Below are 20496 nucleotides of genomic sequence, written 5' to 3' on the forward strand. Positions count from 1 at the left end.
GACAATGACGTCAACATCCATCAGGGGGCAATTTCTTCTGCTGCGTTCAAGGACACTCGGAAATATACGAAATTTAATCAGGTAAAGGAGTATAAATGACCTCAGTAGAAACTGGTGCACATTTTGCCAACAAATAAACAGCTTATTATGTTAGTTTATTTATTATAATGTTTAATTTAAAATGAAATAGAGACAGAAATTTGCATGATTCTATGGAAAGACAAGTCTATCAGGGCCAACATTTTTGTAGTCTGTTTTCAGTGCAACTTCTAGTAATCATGCACTTTGCTTCCTACACGTGTGAAAATCCCCACTTCTCCTTGCAGCAACAAGATAGTTGTAATTTTCCTCTTGGTCATGTCACTTGAGATAACAAAAAAGATCTTCACTTTTTTGGTGAATCCTCTCACACAGTAGTTAGATCAGACTCAAAAGTATGCCCATGATACAGATTCAAGATACATTTCTCATAGCAGTTACCAAAATACAGTGGGGTTTTTTGTATGGAAAAGCAACATTTCAGAAGAGAAAATATTAAATATTTTGTCTGATGGTATCCAGGAAAAACAACAAATGAGAATATTTATATCTGAATGGCATCAACCCCAATCTAGTGTAGAACAGCACCACCAGAGGGCATCTCTATCACACAATCTAGCTGTAACCATGGAATAAACCAAATGTGTTAGTTTGTTGTGATAGTCTATGTGAGGTCAAGGATAGGAGCAGCACCTGAAAGCATCACTTGAAAGAAGTTGGACCTTGAAATTACCTAATTTTTGACCACTGCAAGTTTGATGTACAACATTCAATTCCTTTCAATTAAATCCAATTTGATTCTATTCAGTTCAATTCAATTCAGTTAATTCAATTCAATCCACAATCCTTTGTTATCATTAATATCTGTTCAACAATACTGTTAAAGCATAAAGGATAGTACAACTCAATAATGAAGTGAGAAAACTATTTGGGGTATGGTGTCTGGGACTTTATGGGCTCACTTTTTCCTCTCACCTGCACCTGCGTCTCTTCTCCGGACTATTAAATGTTCTGTCACCCCAAATTACTAATAAATAAGACGTATGAAAAGCTGTTTTATCCAGGTACAACATTATTATAGCTGTAAATCATCATAAATAGGGCTTTTTCAAGGCAAACAGTGACAAAGTCCCTGCACTGAAATGAACACATAAAACAGTGGAATACTTCACTTTGCCTAGAGCACTGTGAGTCACATTTTTAATTCTTTTTTGGCTGAAATAACTTGTAAATGGTGCAATTATTTGGTGGAAATCTAAAGATTTCTGGGATGGACTTCAGCCTTCAGTATGTCAAGATCCTGACAATGTTTCTGGTACAAACATAAAATGTGAAAATGATTCAACCTTACCCGTTACCAGGACAGCAAACTTAACTTAGAGTGGTGAGCAACTAATTCTCCATTTTTTTCTATATCTTACTGAGCTGAAACTGTGCTAGGGCATTCTCCATTAATCATTAATGGTGCCTGAAGCCCACTGAGATTTCATCGCTTTTCTTTTAATTTTATTTGCTTTTAGACCACGTCAGATCAGATCCAGATTTAAAACTACTATATATAAACTGCTCAAATTTGGTCTAAATTTTTATTACATCAGAGAGGCTGAAGACACATTTTCTGATTTGTGATCACTTTTATCTATATGTGAAAATGATGTGGATCTGGTTTTAATAGGTGTACCCCCCCTCCCTTTAAAAAAAAAAAACATTTTCACATATCGGTAACTGTGTTTTAAAGAATATCCTCTTTGGCATAATCTGTTCCAGATTTGACCAGTCTATAATTAGGGGTTTTAGATCTGGATCGTGTCTCATGTGGTCTACATGCAAAAAAAAAAAAAAAAAAAAAGCCGTGAAATGTCCCTCTTTATATTTCACTGACAGAATAAAGCTTTCATAAATTTAAAAATGGGCTTCAGACAGCATTAAGGCTTTTCTTACGGCGTCTAACACGAGTTTACATCTTTAAAATGCAGAAATAAACGAAACACGTAATTCTCCCTTAACTTTCCCCTTAAATGCTAAGGCTAGGATTGGAAGCTGACCTCAGCGTCTTTCTGCCGAGTAGGAAATCCGACTTCTGGTGCTGTTTGCTGAGATTTTTCCGGGTCAGGTAAATGAAACTTTTAATTCCCAGCTGTAAATGCAGCATTTCTGACCCATACTGCGCATGTGCAGTGGTTTCCAAGCTGTCTCCTCCTCCTCCGTTTGACAAACCGCGTCCTAGTGGGAGGCGAACAGCGTGCAGCAGGGATGTCAACAACATCGGTCAGTGGGTCAGCCCCTTAATTAATGTTCTCTAGTAGTAATTATTACTGAAGCTCGTACTATCAGGCAGATGTCGGTCGCAGTTACCAGCCGCAGGCCTTTTTATTTAATCGGAGTTTGAGGTTCAAGAAGATAACTACTAAAGGCAGCTCATCTTAGCTAGCGTTAGCATGCTAGCTGCGAGAGAAAAATGAGAGTTGTTGAGCCTTCAGGATAGAATGAAAGCAAACAGAGAGAGAAAACACACTTGGCAGCATAGTTACGTTAGTGTGGTTTCGTGTGTTTTGTTTTGGAGGAGGACTGCTTGAATATACATTGAAGTTATCATTAAACAGAGAGGCTGCTTCTTCTTTGTGATGTTATCAGGCGTGTTTTCTCTTAGAAGCTAACGGATCATTTTTCAACCTTTTTGTTGATTCTTTCATAGCCGTTTTATGCACCCAATTAATTTAATTGCTCTTATCACATAATATAATGAATATGGGTCGTTGTCGGTCACCTCCTTAAATTTTCATTGATTTCAAGCAACTTGGTAAAACAGCGCCTCTCTGCATTCTATTCGTATGTAAACGTAAATTAGCTAGTGTGGTGAAAGATGGTATTGCACTCGTGTCTGGTCACTCAGGGAAGCCACAGAAGGTGAGGCTAGCAGCATTTATTAAAAATATTAGGCATAAAACTGTGAAATGGTAGCTTGCAATTTGATAGTTAAGGTCAGAGAAACTTAACTTGTGGCACTGACTGACTTTTTTCAGTTGTTTCCTTCAATGTAATGATGGGAAACCTTCTTTGACATTTTAGGTAAACCCTTAATGCTGTATGAAACCCACTGTCAAATTTGTGAAACGATTATTCTTTTTGTTTGTATTTACATGTAAGACACTTTAGACCAGGGCCAAATCTAAAACTTCTATATATAGACAGGTCAAATCTGGACTACATTGTTTTACAAAGGCTAAAGATTCTTTTTAGCACAATTTCTGATTTGTGAAACCTTTATTCTGCTTGTGAAAATGCAAAAATGGGAGATTTCACTTCTTTTTTGCATGCCGATCGCATTAGACCAGGTTCAGATATAAAACCACTATATGTAGACACAGGTCAAATCTGGGCCACATTTTGTTAGAGGTACAAAATACTCTTTAAAACACATTTTTAATCTGTGAAATGTTTACCATTTTTGTGAAATTGCAATAAAGGAAAACTTAACAGCTTTTTCTGAAGTAGACAACATATGACCAGGTCAAAATCTAAAACTATTATATATACTGTCCCTTTTTTTGCATTTTCACAGAAAGAATTAATTTTTCACACAATGGAAGCTGTGTTTTAGCCTCTGTAGGACGGTGTAGTCCAGATGTGACTATTTTACATGCAGTGGTTTTGGACTTTGCTTTGATTGTGTCTAAATGAAAAATGCAGTGGAATCTAGTTTTGTTGCATTTTTGCGGATGCAATCATGCTGTCTCAAATTTTAAAATAGGTTCCACGCAACAATAAAGGTTCACCGAAAATGTCGAGCAAGGTTTTATGTCATTAAAATGTGGGAAAGACAAATACTCAGTCAATCGGCTGTGCAATAAAGTTTTCGTTAACTTTTCACTCAACAGCTGAGGCTAACGTCAGCATTGTCATAAAACTGAATATGACTTGGCATGTTGTATTACAGCTGCAGCACTATCTAAAGGTAGGCTTGTAACATGACACTTTCAGGTATGTTTTTTAGTTGTTTAGATGACTTGTTTTACTTCTCTTTGTCTAAATATTCACACAATGTGCCATTGGATGTTATCTATTCCGCCAGTCTGCTAATTCACAAGCTGACGTGTCTGTCTTGTCTCTGTCTTAGAAAACATAACAAACCATGATTACCACTGAGGCTGCAAGAGAGTTCCAGGCCAAAGAGCGCAAATACAAAGAGCAGCTGAAAAGATGTTTATCATCTGCTTTGTCTGCAGACCTGAGCAGGTAAGGCATGTGACAAGAACCACTGATGTGCATAGTCTGGGGTTAAAAGTTGAAATATTAAAAAATATCAGTCAATAACACAGTCACTGCTCTCATACAATAGCACAAATTAACCAATCGACACAGAGGTAGATCAGCAATTCTCGTTTCTGCAATGTAAAATGATCGTTTTTGTCAAAGGAGTCTGTTGGCTTTCTTTAAAGCTAGCGTTCCCTATTGGAAAGGGCTGTCTGATGGCAACATAAATCACTGATTATATTCCAAATGTAGCACACACTTACACTGATATTGGTCGTTTTTTAGGTGGTTAAAACACCTTTTTGCTGCTTTGCTGCCCTTGTCAACCACAGTACATTGTTTAGCTTCCATTGTGCTGCAGTGGTTGGTTATGTTATCTGGGTAGCCTAGATTTGCCTTTGCTTAATAAAGTAGGCCTGTGAAGCGCATGCAAATATCTGGGCTTGTCTGGCCTTTTCCAGATTTATGCCGACCCCTGCTTAAAGTTGCATCATGGGAATTGCAGGATCCAGCTTTTATTTATCAGTCTCTTCTTCTTATCTCTTCTAATCTGTCTGTTTTTTTTGTAAATGTGATAGGAAATTACCTGGAGAACCCTTTTCACCACATTGTAGGGGGTGGAATTTGGTCACTTGTCATCCAAATTACTTATTTTAATTTTTAAGTAGCTTTTTATGTTATATTTAATACAGACTTTATCACTTAAAGCTATGCTGAGAAACATTGCAAGACATGATTCAAAGCACCATAAGCAGGTAAACTTTAGGGGATATGCTTAAATGCAAATTTTTAACAGCTGTTCCTGTGTTATTAAAGAATTTAGATTTTCCACATGAGTTAAAACAGTTTATTTGTTTGAGAATTTATGAAACGTCCATATCGCCATAACCCTGACTAGACTTCTGCATGTTCTCACCTTTGGAGCCCCCTATACGCACTTGCAACCTTTCATCTATGATGTTGGTTTATTGCTAACATGTCTGATGTCAGACTGAGATATTTTCAGCCCACTGAGTGAAAAATTAAATAAGTAACTTGCTTGTAATTGTGTTTAAGAATTATACAGTAGAAGAATGAGGAATGCAGGCAACTGAAAGCCAGTTACTGCCTCATTTTTTTTGTTTGAAGAAGTACAATAATTTACTAACTGGTAAAAGGACAGGAAAATGGTGAGGAATAAACTGGTAAAATGCAGCTTTTAGTTCCAAAATTGCTTTGAGAATTTACAAATTGTTACCTATAATCAGCATCGCCAACTCACAGAAATTGGGAGATCTTTCTGTCAGGCTCTGTCTTGTACTTTAACTTTTACTGTCTCCACACCAAGAGAGAGACAGTGTGCAATATATGCAGCTGACACAGCAGTAGTAAAGTCATTAATTATTTGCAGCGTCTGTCTTCTTATGATAGCACATATGCTTTTTAACCTAAATGCTTTTTTACAAGCGAACTGTTGAACTCCTTTGCACAGATTCACAGTTTCGACTGTGAAATTGTTGAAACAAAGCAGTCACGCACAGAATGAGTATTTTTTAATTTTTTTTAGCTAAAGTCTGAATATGGTTTTCTCTGTAGAATTACAATATTTTTTGCAGGCACGCAGAGTGGATTAATACAGAGAGTTTTTTAGTTTTTCTGCTTGAATGCAATAATATTTGCATTTGTGGTGTCATTGCGACCGGAAGTGATTATTATCTTTCTTCCTGCTAGGGCCTTTTGCCAGGTCATCATTGTAAATGAGAAATTGTTCTCAACTGAGCTTATCTGGTAAAATAAAGAATTAAAAAAAAAAATAAAAATTTGAGATGCCAGACTCTGAAATTTCACTAACATAGTAGAGGTGAAGGAATGGCCTTTAGAACGTCCAGCTGCAAAATCTATTTTTGGAATCAGATTCATTGTTACTCTGGATAATACACATCAAACTGAACAGAATGTGTACAGTTTTCCTGGAACTACTTTCTACTGCACAAACAATCCCTATTATTCATAATGCAGTATCATCTGTGAGCTTGGCTTTACTGGACAAAGACTCCCCCTCCTCACAAATCCTAATTTAATCCCTGAAAATAATACCATAAGAATACCCAAGGGTGGTGTTTTCCTCAGTTAACAGGATCTGCAAATAAAACTCAGTATGTAAGTTACCTTACATTGTACTTGAAACTCATGTGGATCAAGCTCACATGGCTTTGAGCCGTTCAAGGATGTGAATATCCCTGCTGCGTGATCAGTTTGTGCACTTCTCATCAGAGGGTTGCAAAAATGGACACGACACCAACGTTTGGATTCGTAGCGCCCAGTTGGCCTTGAGCTGACTGATTTCTGGGTCACCCACATCAGTCACTGAGGCAGGACGAGATATAATGATTGTAAAGAAGAAATGGACCGCCTCAGGACTCTGTATGTGTTATTCTGAAGTGGAAAAATAGGCCATCAGATTAATTTTTGAAGCTCTGGCCTTTGCTTATTGCCTTTATTATATGTTGGTATTAACCCTATAAAGTCCAAGCCGTTTCTTGCAGTTTTTTGCTCCTGACACATTTTTGCTCACCGTGGGCTCATTTTTCACTTTGGTATGACGTGACTAGAAGTAGAGAGAGCTCAAAAATATCTTTGCATTATGACCTATTTTAATACCATAAATCATGAAAATAAAAACGGAAAGTTTGTCTATGTTTTTTATTATACAAAAATCTTTTTAAAAAAAAAACAAAAACAAAAAAAAAACGTGGACTCTACATTTAAAACAGTTTTCCAAATGCTCTGAGGTGATACCAATAATAGTGACTCTACATGTTATAGATGTTTCACTATTTACATTTTTAATTTGTGTACATGCTCGTCTCTTATCTGCTCTGTGTAAACGCAGCACTCAGTTTAGCCAAGTTCAGCTGAAGGCCCTGAATTTTTTCATGTCTATTTTGGTCTCAGTTGAGTCACTAATTGCTTCATGGTTTTACACAGGAGTTCAGAATTTTTTTGTTTTGAACATAATCTGGATATTGCAGACAATTTAGTTTTGGCAGCTGTTTAGTTTTTAAAATGACAAGTGTAGAATAAAGTGACTTCAATGAAATGTCACAATTTAAAGTTCAAATTTCAATGGTTTTCCTAATTGAACGCTAAGTCACAGATAATTTGTTCAGTGTCCAATGGAAAGTTGACGATTTCACAATTATTTTTGTTTTTGCAGTTTTTCATGCTACAAATAAATGTTGCAATTTTTGCAGTACAAACTCATCGGCGAGTTTTGTATTTCAGAGGGTTAGATGTACATTTATTATGGAAACATTTCCAACTTGTCACCAACTATAGTTCATTTTGTTCTGTGGTTTGTATTTCGAGGGCGTTGCCCCTAATAAAGTGTTGTAATATGTTTCTCTAGGTTGCTGCAGGAGGAATTGGAGGCAGATGTTTCCCTGTATGCTGCTTCTGGCTCACTCCGAGCACACAGAGCTGTACTGCTGGCCAGAGCTCCTCATGTACTTCGTGGACAAACACACAAAGATCCCATCATCGTCCATCTTCCTGACTATGAGCTCTCTGCGCTGAAAGATTTCCTCAGGTAGGCAATGGGTTCCTGTGGATTTGCTGATTTAGGCAATTTCGATTTGCCCGTAGAGATTGAAGCAACATTCAGTAGTTTCACATGAAGCCTAAAGTCTCCGTCTGCTTTCTAGGAGGGGTGGTTCAGAGATATCCCTTACCCCTATATGTTAGTATTACAGTTTCAGCGTCTGTCTGACAGAGGGCGCCAAGTACACCATATTTATTCTGCAGGGTTTCCTTGAGTTTGTATGTTTGCTTGAAGTAGCACTGTAAATGCTATTAAAGAAAAAGGGTACATTGCATTTTCATGTTAGTGTTGTGGCACAAATCCCAAATTGTGTTCTTACTTAATCATCTGCTGTAAGGTTCTTGTGCAGCAGTTGCATAGTTATCATCAAGACTTTGCAACTTCTAATTGGGACTAGAAGAACATGTCCTTGTTTAGTAGCAGCACCAGTGGGGTTAAAAATCATCTTCAAGCTCCTTTCACACATAAAGACTGCAACACCGCTAATTCCTCGTATCCAGTTGTGTAGGAGGTTGTTGGCATTTACTCATCTGCCATTAAAATTACAGTAATTGCATGTGGAATCTGCTACTACATAATATTACTGTTTTACAGAGATTAGGTCTGCTCTTTCATTCACCATGGAGGTAGGCAGGAAAACAGTCAAGTGGACAAAACTGGTGATAGCGGGCAAATAATTTCATACCACTCAAACAGTATTGAAGTAACTACTCAAAAAAAGTAATGCATTACAGATTATTCATTACTTCTTGAAAGCAATGCCTCATTTTTTTACTCCCTACAGAAAATAAATGTTACATTACTTTTGTGTTTCTCCACATTACTTGAGATGCATTGTTACTTAATTGCCAATTAACAGCATAATGTTAAACCTTGCTTATGCCCACTTATCAACAAAAATGTCAGTCTTAATAAGATGAACATATTCAAAATCTTTCTTTTTATTTGATTGTCTTATCTTTTATCTTTAGTAAAGTCATACATGTGCAAAGTTAGTGAAAACCAGCCCAAAGAGCGCTTCATAGAAAAATGTTGTGGTAAAAACAAGCCTTACTTACAGAAGAGAATCAAGGTGGTGCCAATAAGATACGCTGTCCCTTTATGGCTGCATTACCTGCATTTTGTTGCAGCATTACAGACACATGTAATGTAATTACAATGATTTTGTACTTTGTAGTGTGTCACCTCCAACACTGCAGCTAAATAATCTACCAAAGATCGTCTTTAAAATTAAAAAGGTGGACATTTAGTGAAGATTTAGAATTTTACATGGAAATCTCACAGCATCCTTGACAAAAATATAAAATGTTTGCATTTGCTCAATAATAGTGAGGTTGACTGTATGCTCCAAAACTACTGTAGTTGTTCAGTTAAAGCCGAGCCATAAAGTAATAGTTCCAATTTACTAATCTGTCCTCACATCAAATTCCTGCCTTTGTCAAGATGTCTGGGCAGTGACTGCCTGGAAGATGCAGAGCTTTTTGAAGGATTGTCAGCATTTGGAACTCTCAGTGGAGTTTATGGAGGAAGTTGCTCGGAAAATCACTGTTTGGATTGCTCTGCTCACTCTTTTCCTACTTTGACTACAAACAACTGATACATTTAGAGTGATAGTCTGAGCATCCTGGGCAGAGTAAGTACTTTTCAGAAGCAGCTGGGATATATATATTCTAACTGTTTGCCTTTGATACAGTCACTTAATAAGTTTGCCAGTCTCAAGCAGAAATAGAAAATCCTGCACAGTTCAGGCTGAGGCTGACTGTGTCACTGAAGCCACAGTGCATCGAATGAAAATGTAATTTAAATATGTATGAAAAGCGCAGTTTTAATTAACTTTTAGAGTTTCCCCCCTGCAGGCGGCTGTACACAGCAGAGCAGAGCATGCGCTCAGTTGAAGTAATCCCAGATGTGGAGGGCTCCGTGCCTGAAAGTACTCTGCCTGTTCCCAACCCAGCAGACCTTCATCGTTCCACTGACTCAGGTACCAGAGTGAAAGGTTTATTCGAGGTTATGTTACCATTCAGCTGCCCTCCTCTGTACACTTTCTTCACATCATGTTATCTCAGCCATAATCCACTTAAGAGCTAATCGCCTTTGCATCCCTGTTGTCGTTGATGCTAGTTAGAGCATTGCCATGCAACGGATAATTCATGTTTAGCTCTGCTTTATGTTTTGTTTTTTTTTTACTGGATTTTTAGTGAAGTGGTTTAATAATGTATCATCCACAGTTTAAACAGAGCAGTTTCTAGTGTTACTATATCCTGTTGCATTTTTGCTCACTGCAATTTTTTTTAATTACATGTAATGTCCTATCCCTCTGTGAAAACAGCACAATCATGACTAGAAGGAGAGAGAACTGAAAAATTTCTTTTGTGTGGTATGAAATAGTTATAATGTCATGAAGCATTAATAGTAAAAATAAAAAAGTTTTATTTCTTTCTAAGTTTCTAAGTTTTAGTTCTATTTATTTTACAAAAATTTTGTAACACTAGAATCAGCATCTATAACATGTGTAACCAATACAGGGAAAACATTTGGACTCTTTTACCATATATATTTTTTTACTTTCATTTTTAATTTCTTTCAGTGCTTGTCTCCTATCTGCTCTATGTAAAAACAGCCTGCAGTTGAATCGAAAAGTCCCTGAATCTTTCTCAGAATTTTTGTCTTTTATCTGTTGGTCACAGGCACAAATGGAACACAGATTTCTTTTTATGATGCAACAAATCATGCTACGGGTCAGAATCAATCCATGAGATGATTCTGAAGAAATATAACAATTTAAAGCTTACATTTAGCATGTCACTGATGGGTAATTCAGGAACCGCTGGAAAGCTAGAGCATCCAATGATTCTCTCTGTTTCTAGTTTCCCGCTCTGATAATTGTCAATTTTGTAAAGACAGATATGCCTTTCAAAGCAGCTGGCTTGTTTTTGAGTTCAGTGGGTTAACAGTGTGTCCTCCACAGATTATTGTTCACCTAAAGCTTTTCTCTTATTCGCTCTCTCCTTCCTGTCCCATTCCATTGACCACTTCATCTTTTCTCAGACGCTGTTGTTCTGGAGCCAGCTTCTGGCCTTGGAGCTGACTTGCTGGATCTGTACCAAAGAGGAGAACAGTGCGACATTACCATCCAAGTAGCAGAGCAGGTCTTCTCCTGCCACAGGTATTGAAACTGCTTATTTTGGCATCTCAACACTCTGAATAGACACATCTGGAATTCAGTCTGTTTTTTGTGTCATCATTGGCTGCACATCACAGTCACATTTACAAGATGCACGACACCCAAGAAGGTCGCACATATGCTGTTGACTGTGGAGCAGTGGTGGGTGGTCATTCAGTAATGCAGAGGTAGTAGTAGCAGCTGGTAACCATGGAGACAGGTTTCTCCCAGCTCCTGCTTAGTGGAGCAGCCAGCCAGCAACAGCTCATCAGACTAGACTGTTTCTTGGTTGCTCTGCAGCACTCATATGTACAACAGCAAAGTGTGAGCGGCAGCAGTTCTCAATCAGAAGCTGAGCCAGGGCTTCACCAGTCTGTCACCCACACCTCTACTTTAATTATTAATTTATTTACACCTCCAGAGATACATTATCGCTTTACAAGAGAGATGTGGTTCCGGAATGAAAATGTAGTTTTGTAATTTTTTGTAATTACAAAACCAGCAATATGACAAGTAGCAAGTAGAGAAGTGGTCCCTGTCAAACAGTTACTCATGTCACAAGTTTTGAATGTGAGTTTTTGAATGCTAAGTGTGAAGGCCTTGATTTCAGATTAAGTTTGTTGTTACAGAAATGCAGTTTTGCCAAACTCTGGCTCTGTAAAAAGAAATCTGTTGTGCTAATCTGTGGAATAGAGCCTATATCGACATTGAAATAGTTTTTCTTGCTCTAATTGTTCCTCCTGTCCATATGAGACATACCTCCATAATGTGTTTCAAATTTAAGTGACGGAGCAAAATGAGTCCTTGTTCTGTGCAAGAATACAGTCACCTGAAGTTAATATGAGGCTTTAGAAGTCTGACCTCTACAAATCAAGTGGGTGTCTTCCAAAGTTAGAATGTATTGACTTAAGATTTTGTGTTCCTTGCCATGCTTTGATATAACTGTCAAGCCAATTTGAAGCAAACTTCTGAAATACAAATCTTCAGAATTGATTTCAATCTGTAAAAACTAGATTCATTCAGATATCTCATTTCTAACACTGAACAACGAGTGTCGATTCTGTTCTCCATTGGAATCAATTTAGGAAATCTTTTTGTGACCAGTATGAACAGATGGAATTATTGGAGGCAGCAATAACCTGCAGAAATGAGATGGTAACCTTTTGAAAAAGGAGAGAGCATCTTAGAGAGGCAGATGGGAAGTTTACAGAAGACGGCTTAAAAAAGGAAATGGGCATAGGTTTTTTTCAATAATATTTCAATTAAGGTTCATCCTGTTAACTTGTGATAATTACAGCAATGTATTTTTGATGCTGGAAATACAAGCTAGAGATAGGTTGCATGTATTGAAATCACTATAGCCCGCTGCAGATGGTGACTAATGATTATTGCATTGTCTTTTAATCTATTGATATATATTTTTTTCGAATGGCTGTTTGGACAGAAAAATCTTGAAAAATGCTTTCCCCAAAGTCAGAATGATACACTTAGATGTCTTGTTTGTCCACAACCCAAAGATAATCAGTTTACTGTCATACAAAATAAAATAAAGCAGGTAATATTCACAATTATGAAACTACAATCAGATAATTAAAATCATTTATTCAATTATCAAAATAATAGGCCATAATTTTAGTTGGCAACTATTTAATTCATCATAGCAGCTCTACTGCAGATAATAGTGTGGGCAGAACAATGTTTTGTTTTTTTTTTCCCTCAAAGGAAACACATTTTAAATACTACATTATTTCCATATCAAATATAATCAAGCCAGGGAGAAAAGAAACACAATCTTTAGACACTGAAGAACACACAGTATAATTTTTGGTCCTCTGTCACTTCAAAACCACTAATGTGCACTCAATCCCAGCAGATGACATGTAAAATATTAAATGGTGGGTGGATCTGACATGCAACTGCCTGCTTTATTGGGTTTCTAGGGCAATCCTGTGTGCACGGTCTCAGTACTTCCGAGCCATGCTCAGCGGAAGTTGGATGGAGAGCTCCAGACAATGCATCACTCTGCAAGGGTAAGACTGGTACATCAGCATCATCTAGCAGCAGGTCGCAGAGATCAATAATACACCTCTGCTCCTGCCCTAACACATCATTCCTGAACAATGCAGCTGAATTACTGCATGTACTGCATTAATTATTCATTCCTTGCCACAGCTCTGTACAGTATGGGGTTCCACTCACAATGCTATGTTTTAAATCCACATACCCAAAAACACACACAGCCACCCGCTACTAGTGGAATGTCAAAGAGTTCGCTCAGATTTCTACCAATCAAGGTTGCAATGTTTCCTCTGCAAGGCACACAAATGTCTTCTCATCCAGTGACTGCCACCCACCCCCTCACTACCACCCACAGTCTACTTCTTTCAGAGCGGCAGAGGCAAACGAAGCCCTTTTTTTCCTCGGGGGAGAGACGTGTCACTCGGCTCAGCTTTACTGATCTGAGGGTAACTGGGGAAGACATGGCTGTCAGAATGGAGAGCGGCTGCGCTGATGTGTCGGGGAAACCTTTGAGGTGGCCTCCAGGCTGCAGTCACGTGGATGGAGTTGCACGATACATGGATTTTGTTTACAGCATTCTCAGTTGTGTTTGTGAACCTTATAGACGAAATACACATTATATGCTTTGGCAAACTTACAGAAGATAAGAATTGGATTAGGAACAATGTTTTATGTAAAAAAAAAAAATTGCTAAAGCAACGCTATTTATGAGAGTCACAAACAGTGAAAAGAGCAAGAATCCTTAGACGTGCCGTTTTGTTGGGAAAATATCAAAATCTAAACTTAAAATTGTGATAGTTCATTTCATTTAATTAAATTAAATAATACATTTCATACATTTAATTCTAAATGTTTCATTTTAGAACTATCCAAAAATAGACAGTTTGCTCTAACCGTATTCTGTAAAAATCTAAAAATTCTGTGCTCCTCAGCACAACTGAGAAGCTAAGACTGAATCAGATGCAGTCAAAGTTGTCTAACAAATATTTTGTGACTTTTTGTGCAACTAGGTTGAACTGCCGGCAGTGTTTACACAGAGCAGATCAAATATAGAAACAACAGAAATAGTAAATGTACTGTAAATAGTAAAATTGCAGTTATAGTAGGGAAGGTCACCATATCTTTTTTCAGTATTGGTAACACCTGGGGGCACTTGAAAATGTTGCACATGTTGATTCCAGGCTTTTTCTTTTGTGGAATTTGTTTTGCAAGGAAATTCAACTCTCATTTTTTGTGTTCTCTATACTTTAAGCCATGGTTGTGCCATTGCCATAGATGTGCAGGAGTTTACATTGTAGTTAAAAATGAGCCGATAGGCAGAAAAGTGTGACAGGAGCAAAACACACTCAGAAACTGCTTGGGGTTTAGAGGGTTCACCTATGATGCATGACTTGTAAACAGTTTTTGGTGTTTTCCTTTTCAGCTTAGGACCAGATGAGATGGAAATCTTGCTCCAATTCATGTATGGAGCCATTGTGGATCTGCCCAGCGGAGCCAGTGCCAGGTGCTGTGTATGAACAAACGGAATGCTCAAAATTAGAACACAGGACCAGAAAACAAACTGATCTGTTTGTGGTGTCTTCTGTCCCACAGTCAGGTGGTTCTGGCTGCAGACATGTTGGGTTTGGAGGGGCTGAAAGATGTAGTGGAGATGGTTCTGACCCGAGACTACTGCCGCTTCTTCCCCAAGGTCAGCTGTAGGATTTATACTTTCCTTTAGTATTTGTTTTTGCATCTTTAAACACAAAATATTAGGAAAATTTGAGTTGTAGAAATTAATACATAGCATCTTTTCAATTCATATGCTACTTTGTAAGCTTATAAACAAATCCATCTTCAAATATACCTTTTTAAAAAAAAATCAAAATAAGACTTTCTTAACATCCATCAATATGCCTGCTTAATAGCGTGTAGTCAACCCAAGAAAATCTCTGTCAGCTGAAATCAAACTCAGCAGCCACCTTCACAAATTCTTTGACTTGTTGTCACTTAGTTTAGAGCCAAGTCAGAGTAAACTTTAAATGGTAAAGAAGTTAGACGTAGCAGTCTCCATAAGGTCGGGCAGGTTCAAAGCTGTGAAAGTGTAGGGATGTTTGCAGGTAGTCTGTTCCTCTCTCCACCAAAAATAATGAATTGACCCTGGAAAGCTCATAATATAGAGTTCTTTTCCTTTTATATAAAGACAGTCCTACCACCTAAACCTGAGCATAACAATAATTAGACATGGCAGTTACTTTAAGCTACCTTGGCCTAAGTACTGAGACTTAATTCCTTTGTAAAAATACAATTAAATTACACCTACAGACCTTGTGGATAGTTTAGCTTTTATTGTTCTCTTTGCAGCTGAGTTTGTGAAGGACAAATCAATCAAAGCAGAAACGAATCAGTGTGCTTGAAGCAAAGGCTAACTGTGTCACCTGCCAGTAGGAAATGATACATAACATACACTTTAAAGCAAAGGATTTACCAGGAAAATCTATAGCTGCAGTTTTCATTGAGGCTGCAGTCAGTCTAGGCGCATTTAGCTTCAACTTTTTGTGCTTATTGTTCACCCAGCTCCTGAACCGTGTTTCTCTGTGTGACGGAGAGCTCATAGGCACAGTTCAGCAGTGGAACTTGTGTGTGGTCACTATGTTCAAAAAGTAAACACTGCAATCTTGATTCTAAAGTAATTACTTTGGCCGTGCTCCAAATGCACATGAGACAAACAGTTGGAGATAGTGTTAAAATGGACAATAATAATATGGTTAGTATAAATATAAATACAGTAAATAGCACTTAATTGTTGTTGCACTTGTATTTTGTGCTGCATTGGTTAGACATTAATGCTTCATTTTTGTTTCTAATAATGTGATTGTAGCTTTGTATAAGACTTATTGTATTGCAGGTTTCTTACTCCTGTTGCCATTGTCTTTGCAGCTCTTATAAATCCTGTTAGTGCAACCTTTACACAATTTCCCACAAAACTGATAGTCACAGATTGTGTGACCATAAGGAGTCAATACAGTAGTATCTGTTATATCTGCAGTTCTGTATTTCCAAACAATGTACAAAATACACGGAAACTGCATCTCCAACCTGCTGCAACTGTTGGATAAATACAGCATGTGTTTTGGTCAGAATGTTCCACTTACTGACCTTGCTGCATTACGGTGCCATATGTTAGTATGTCTTCAGAGCATTATAATGTGAATATATTCACGCCTCTTGCTTTTTGGTCTTGTGTCGACAGTCAGTTGACGGTGTTCAGAGAACAGTTCTTGAGTGCCTGTCCCTCACACATGCCTTAGGCCTTCAAAACCTGCACATGCATTGTAAGAGGTAAGTGTTGCGCTCAGTGTTAGTTGAGCAATTTGTTTCTCTACAGTGACTCTCACAATTTTAGAAGCTTGTGTTGTAGCTTGGAACTTTATATTATATGCATGCATTTGTAGAAGTTTATGCATTTTAACCCTCTGAACCCCAAAATCTGCCGGAAGGTTTAAACCATGTTATTTTTTGACAGATCGACAGAATGATACCACTTATTGAAGCCAGAAGCAAAAAAAAAAAACAAAAAAAGAAAGTATCATCAGATTGAACTTATCATGGATGATTTTTAGTTTCAAAAATGAACCAAATCTAAGATTAAAATTTTGACATTTCATCAAAATCACAATTTTTTACATTTGTCATTAAAAAACCCTCCCAAAATTCCAAAAATATATAATATGCACACCATTTTCTGTAAAAGAAAAAAAAAATTAAAAAAAAGATGCACTCCACATGACAAAAAAAATTGTAACTTTTGGCTGGACTGCAGGCTTTGTTTACACTAAGCAGATAGATAAGAAGTATAGAAACAAATGATACAAGGTAAGTAATAAAATATCTGTACCACCTTAAAGATGACACTTGCAATTTGAGGACCCGGCCTGTCACTGTTCCTGCCACTGTATGTTGCAATGATTCAGAAAGTACCATTTCACTGTTTGCACACTGTACTTCAGCATGTTGTTGCTAGGTAACTCGCACAAGCAATCTTACTTACTGTGTTCTTAAGTGGCCAAGGGTACAGGGTTATGATGCAGTTTGCTCTGGGAATTTTTTTTTGTTTTTGTTTCAACTCATAAAAGCTGCTTTTACAAGAATGTTATTCCTCAAGGTTAACACATTTCTAAAGAAGCAGATATTTCGTTGCACACCAGTTGCTTGTGTTGTACAGTGTGACACCACTAGTGAAGATATTGCCATTTTACATTTATTTCATATTTAATACAAGTTATTATTTTTTATTTCACCTGCTAAATTCAGCTCAGCCATTTGCATGGAAAGTTGAAGAATGTGCATAAATTATATTATCTCTTTGTTTGCCTCCTTTAGCTTTAATTACAGCAGCACTTGAGCTGCATGGAATCCACCAGTTTGTTCAGACCTGATAGTCCACGTTATCCCAGCATTTTGGACCCAAGATCATCTTGCTTTTCGTATACTGTGAAACACTGCTCTGTCGTAGCTCACCTGAAGTGCTTGTCCTTGATTCTCCTCCTCAGAAGTGACTTAGTGACACTGCTGTTCCTCTGACACACTATTAGACAGCCTTCTATTCAAAGGACTTTTGTTGATTGCTGACGTGTGTTCTTTATTTAGTCAGTTCTGTGTTCGTGATGAGGCTGCTTTTGTAACGCAGTGAGCAAAGCTTGATGTGTTGATCTTCTAACAGTGTGCTAATTTTGTGCTTTGGATACAGCTGATCTACCTTCCACAAAGTGTTTTAGACATCCATGCACCAACCACTGAGAAACCTGCAGTCAAGCCATGATGTCACATTCAGAATAGCAAACTGACACTTTCACATGATGGTGATGCCGTGTTTCCTATTATCAGGGTGTTGCTTAATGGGCAATGTTTAGCTAGTAACTGGAGACACAGGTTTATTTCAGTTAGGTGAACAGTGGCTGCAGCTTGATTTAGGTGAATGAGCCTCTGATGAGTCGATCAAAAGAGCGCAATTCAAATCCTGCTTTCAAGAAAGGCTACCTGAGCTTACAAATAGTGCAGAATTTTAAATGAGCTGTGTCTTTAGGGCTGTCTAAATCCTCAGGCTTTTTAATTATTCCCAAGATTATGTGAAAATATGACAGATTTTTTTTTTATGTGGCCTCAGGCTTTTGGTCTCCACTGTGAATGCAAGGCATATATCTAAATGCTTCATAACTTTCATCTCTTTCCTTTTCTATTCATTAGTGTACACACAAGCGCTTTCTCTTTTTTTTCCCGCTTTGAGTTGTGCTATAGCTGAAACTGCAAACTAACTATGGTGGTGCACACTGCAGTGAGCAGGTAAGAAGTGTGTGAATGTAGGTCAGGGGAATAGGATGTGTTGAGCGAGGCTGTGAGCTACTTCTGATGGTTCCCATTTGAAGTGGTGAGTGTGGAAGGTTTCTGGATGTGGGTGTGTGTGCCGTCTTGTCATTGCTGAGTCTGTTGAGTCACGCGACTATGATGGCAAACCCAGCAGTGCTGCTCTGTGCAGCAGTGCATCACTGAGCTCCTCAGTCTCACTCTTTCATTCCGTTGCTCCCTCAAGCAAAGCCCTGCTGGCCACCGCTTGGAGCCTCAGGGTTAGACTGCATCATAACTAAGTCGCATTGATTAGGAAAAAACTGTGAAATTACAGGACTGAACGTGAAATGTCCTGTTACGATCGGCTCAGACTAGAGGCGTTTCAGTGAGATTTACCTCTGATTTACGGAGGAGAAATCTATTCTGGGATCTTGGTCTGAACCAATGTTCAGCTCAGATTGTTTAATAATGTGAGAGGTTTATAAAATTCTTTCTGATGCCTTCTGAATTTCTTGCAGACAAATCAGCATTTTTCCAAGTGCTCACAGGTGTTACCAGTACTAGAAAAAGAATGGTGACTCCACATATTATAGACATTGTACTACTTACATGCTTGTCTTGTCTTTGCTTTGTGTAGACACAGCCTGCAAGTCCCTGGATTTTGAATTGTTTTACAAAATGTGGTTGCTGCAAATGCTGTGTTCTTGGAAAACCTTTACATTAGACACAGAACAAAGTTATTTTTCAGTTTCTTAAATATACAGCACATCACAGGTAAGTAATTTAAGGAACATATTTCTTTTTGTTTTTTCAGTTTCTGGCTCTAATTAATGGTGCCAGTTTGGTCATATTTAAAAAGATTACATGCCTTTCAAACCCACAGGCACATTTTGGGATTCAGAGGGTTAAAACTTACAATTAAAATCTCACTTCCAGTTCTCTATGAAGAACAGATAAACCATGTCTTTCCAAACATTTTCTCAGCCATACTTGCTTAATCTCCTGCTTCTGTTTTCTCACTGCAAATTATTGCAAGTTGTTGCACCATAGTGTCCATTCTGTTTACATCTGCTTCCCATAAGATCACATGAGGTGTTGCTCTGCTCCCTGACTGCCCCAACTGGCTCGATAGCCTTAATATTATTCTTTAGTGTGCCATTATTTTCAAATCTTGTAGTATGAACATGTCTGAGACTAGAGAGAGAAGAAAATCCACTAAGCCAGTCCTTATGTGCAACTCAATTTCAAAATCTCTTCAGATTGTAAACTTCTGCAGTCTGAGCCCAACGTTACTTTTCATTGTGTATTCTCAGGTGGGTTGCTGAACATTTCGTGAAAGCCTGGTGCGAGAGAAATTTTTCCCTCTTGTCCCCTGAGCTCCACAGAGCCTGTCTGACTGCTGTAACTGAAGCCATGGTGAGTTCCTCCTTCCCAGACTCATCAGCTGTACAGTATTCATGTAATAGCACATATATCATCAACCGGTTCTCCAGTGTTTTTCCACAGGAAGGAAATTTGAGCATGATCTAATCAAAGATGACCTTTATTAAATTCTCAGTTATTAAAGAGAGGGTAATTTAGGGATATGATGTGGATGCAGACAGATGGGGAGTGATCCAGGCTTGTAATTGATAATTGAGTCTCGGGCCTGTTTTTTGTCTGTCTAAAAGGAGGTGGTGTGCCTTCCAAGAGTAAAGCAAAACAAAACTACTGTTGTTCACTCTTGGCACACACTGAGATTCAGAGCTGGCCAAGAGCTGTTGCACAACGTGGGGAATCCCTTGACTGATCAATAGGTCCTGGGCAGGAACGAAAGAGTAAAGTGAATAGATATTTACTATAGAATTGTGTTCATTTGACTTTATTTTCTGTTCTCACGTAGCGTGTTACTTTAGCTGATAGATGTTTCCATTCAGACTGTGCAGAACGCAGTGACCATGCTCTGCGGCACTGACCAGTTGATTGGCAGCCTCCCTGAAGTCAAGTGGGCCCAGCAGGTGAGAAGCCTGGCCACAGAGCTCCAGGAGGAGAGCCTGCAAGTCATCGTCCAGCACTTGCCAAGAATCATTCACACTCAGGCCTTTCACGACCTTCTCAGGGTAAGCTGGTGCTGTAG

General features: G+C 38.1%; 1 protein-coding gene across 2 annotated transcripts in view; it reads left to right on the forward strand.

Moving 5' to 3' along the window:
- Positions 1-2203: 2203 nt before the first annotated feature.
- btbd8 (BTB domain containing 8) overlaps positions 2204-20496 on the forward strand; it is a 31617-nt gene continuing 13324 nt past the window's right edge. Inside the window, exons 1-11 of one of the 2 annotated variants that reach the window (XM_035950747.2) lie at positions 2204-2307; positions 4157-4275; positions 7682-7861; positions 9730-9869; positions 10922-11039; positions 12977-13066; positions 14479-14559; positions 14649-14745; positions 16288-16376; positions 19694-19796; positions 20297-20479. In XM_035950747.2, the coding sequence (XP_035806640.2) occupies positions 4172-4275; positions 7682-7861; positions 9730-9869; positions 10922-11039; positions 12977-13066; positions 14479-14559; positions 14649-14745; positions 16288-16376; positions 19694-19796; positions 20297-20479 (1185 nt within the window). In that variant the 5' untranslated portion in view covers positions 2204-2307; positions 4157-4171. The remainder of the gene's footprint in view (positions 2308-4156; positions 4276-7681; positions 7862-9729; positions 9870-10921; positions 11040-12976; positions 13067-14478; positions 14560-14648; positions 14746-16287; positions 16377-19693; positions 19797-20296; positions 20480-20496) is intronic. The other variant, XM_023275809.3, reaches the window with a different exon arrangement.

Source organism: Amphiprion ocellaris, chromosome 2, assembly GCF_022539595.1.
Source record: "Amphiprion ocellaris isolate individual 3 ecotype Okinawa chromosome 2, ASM2253959v1, whole genome shotgun sequence".
NCBI lineage: Eukaryota > Metazoa > Chordata > Actinopteri > Pomacentridae > Amphiprion > Amphiprion ocellaris.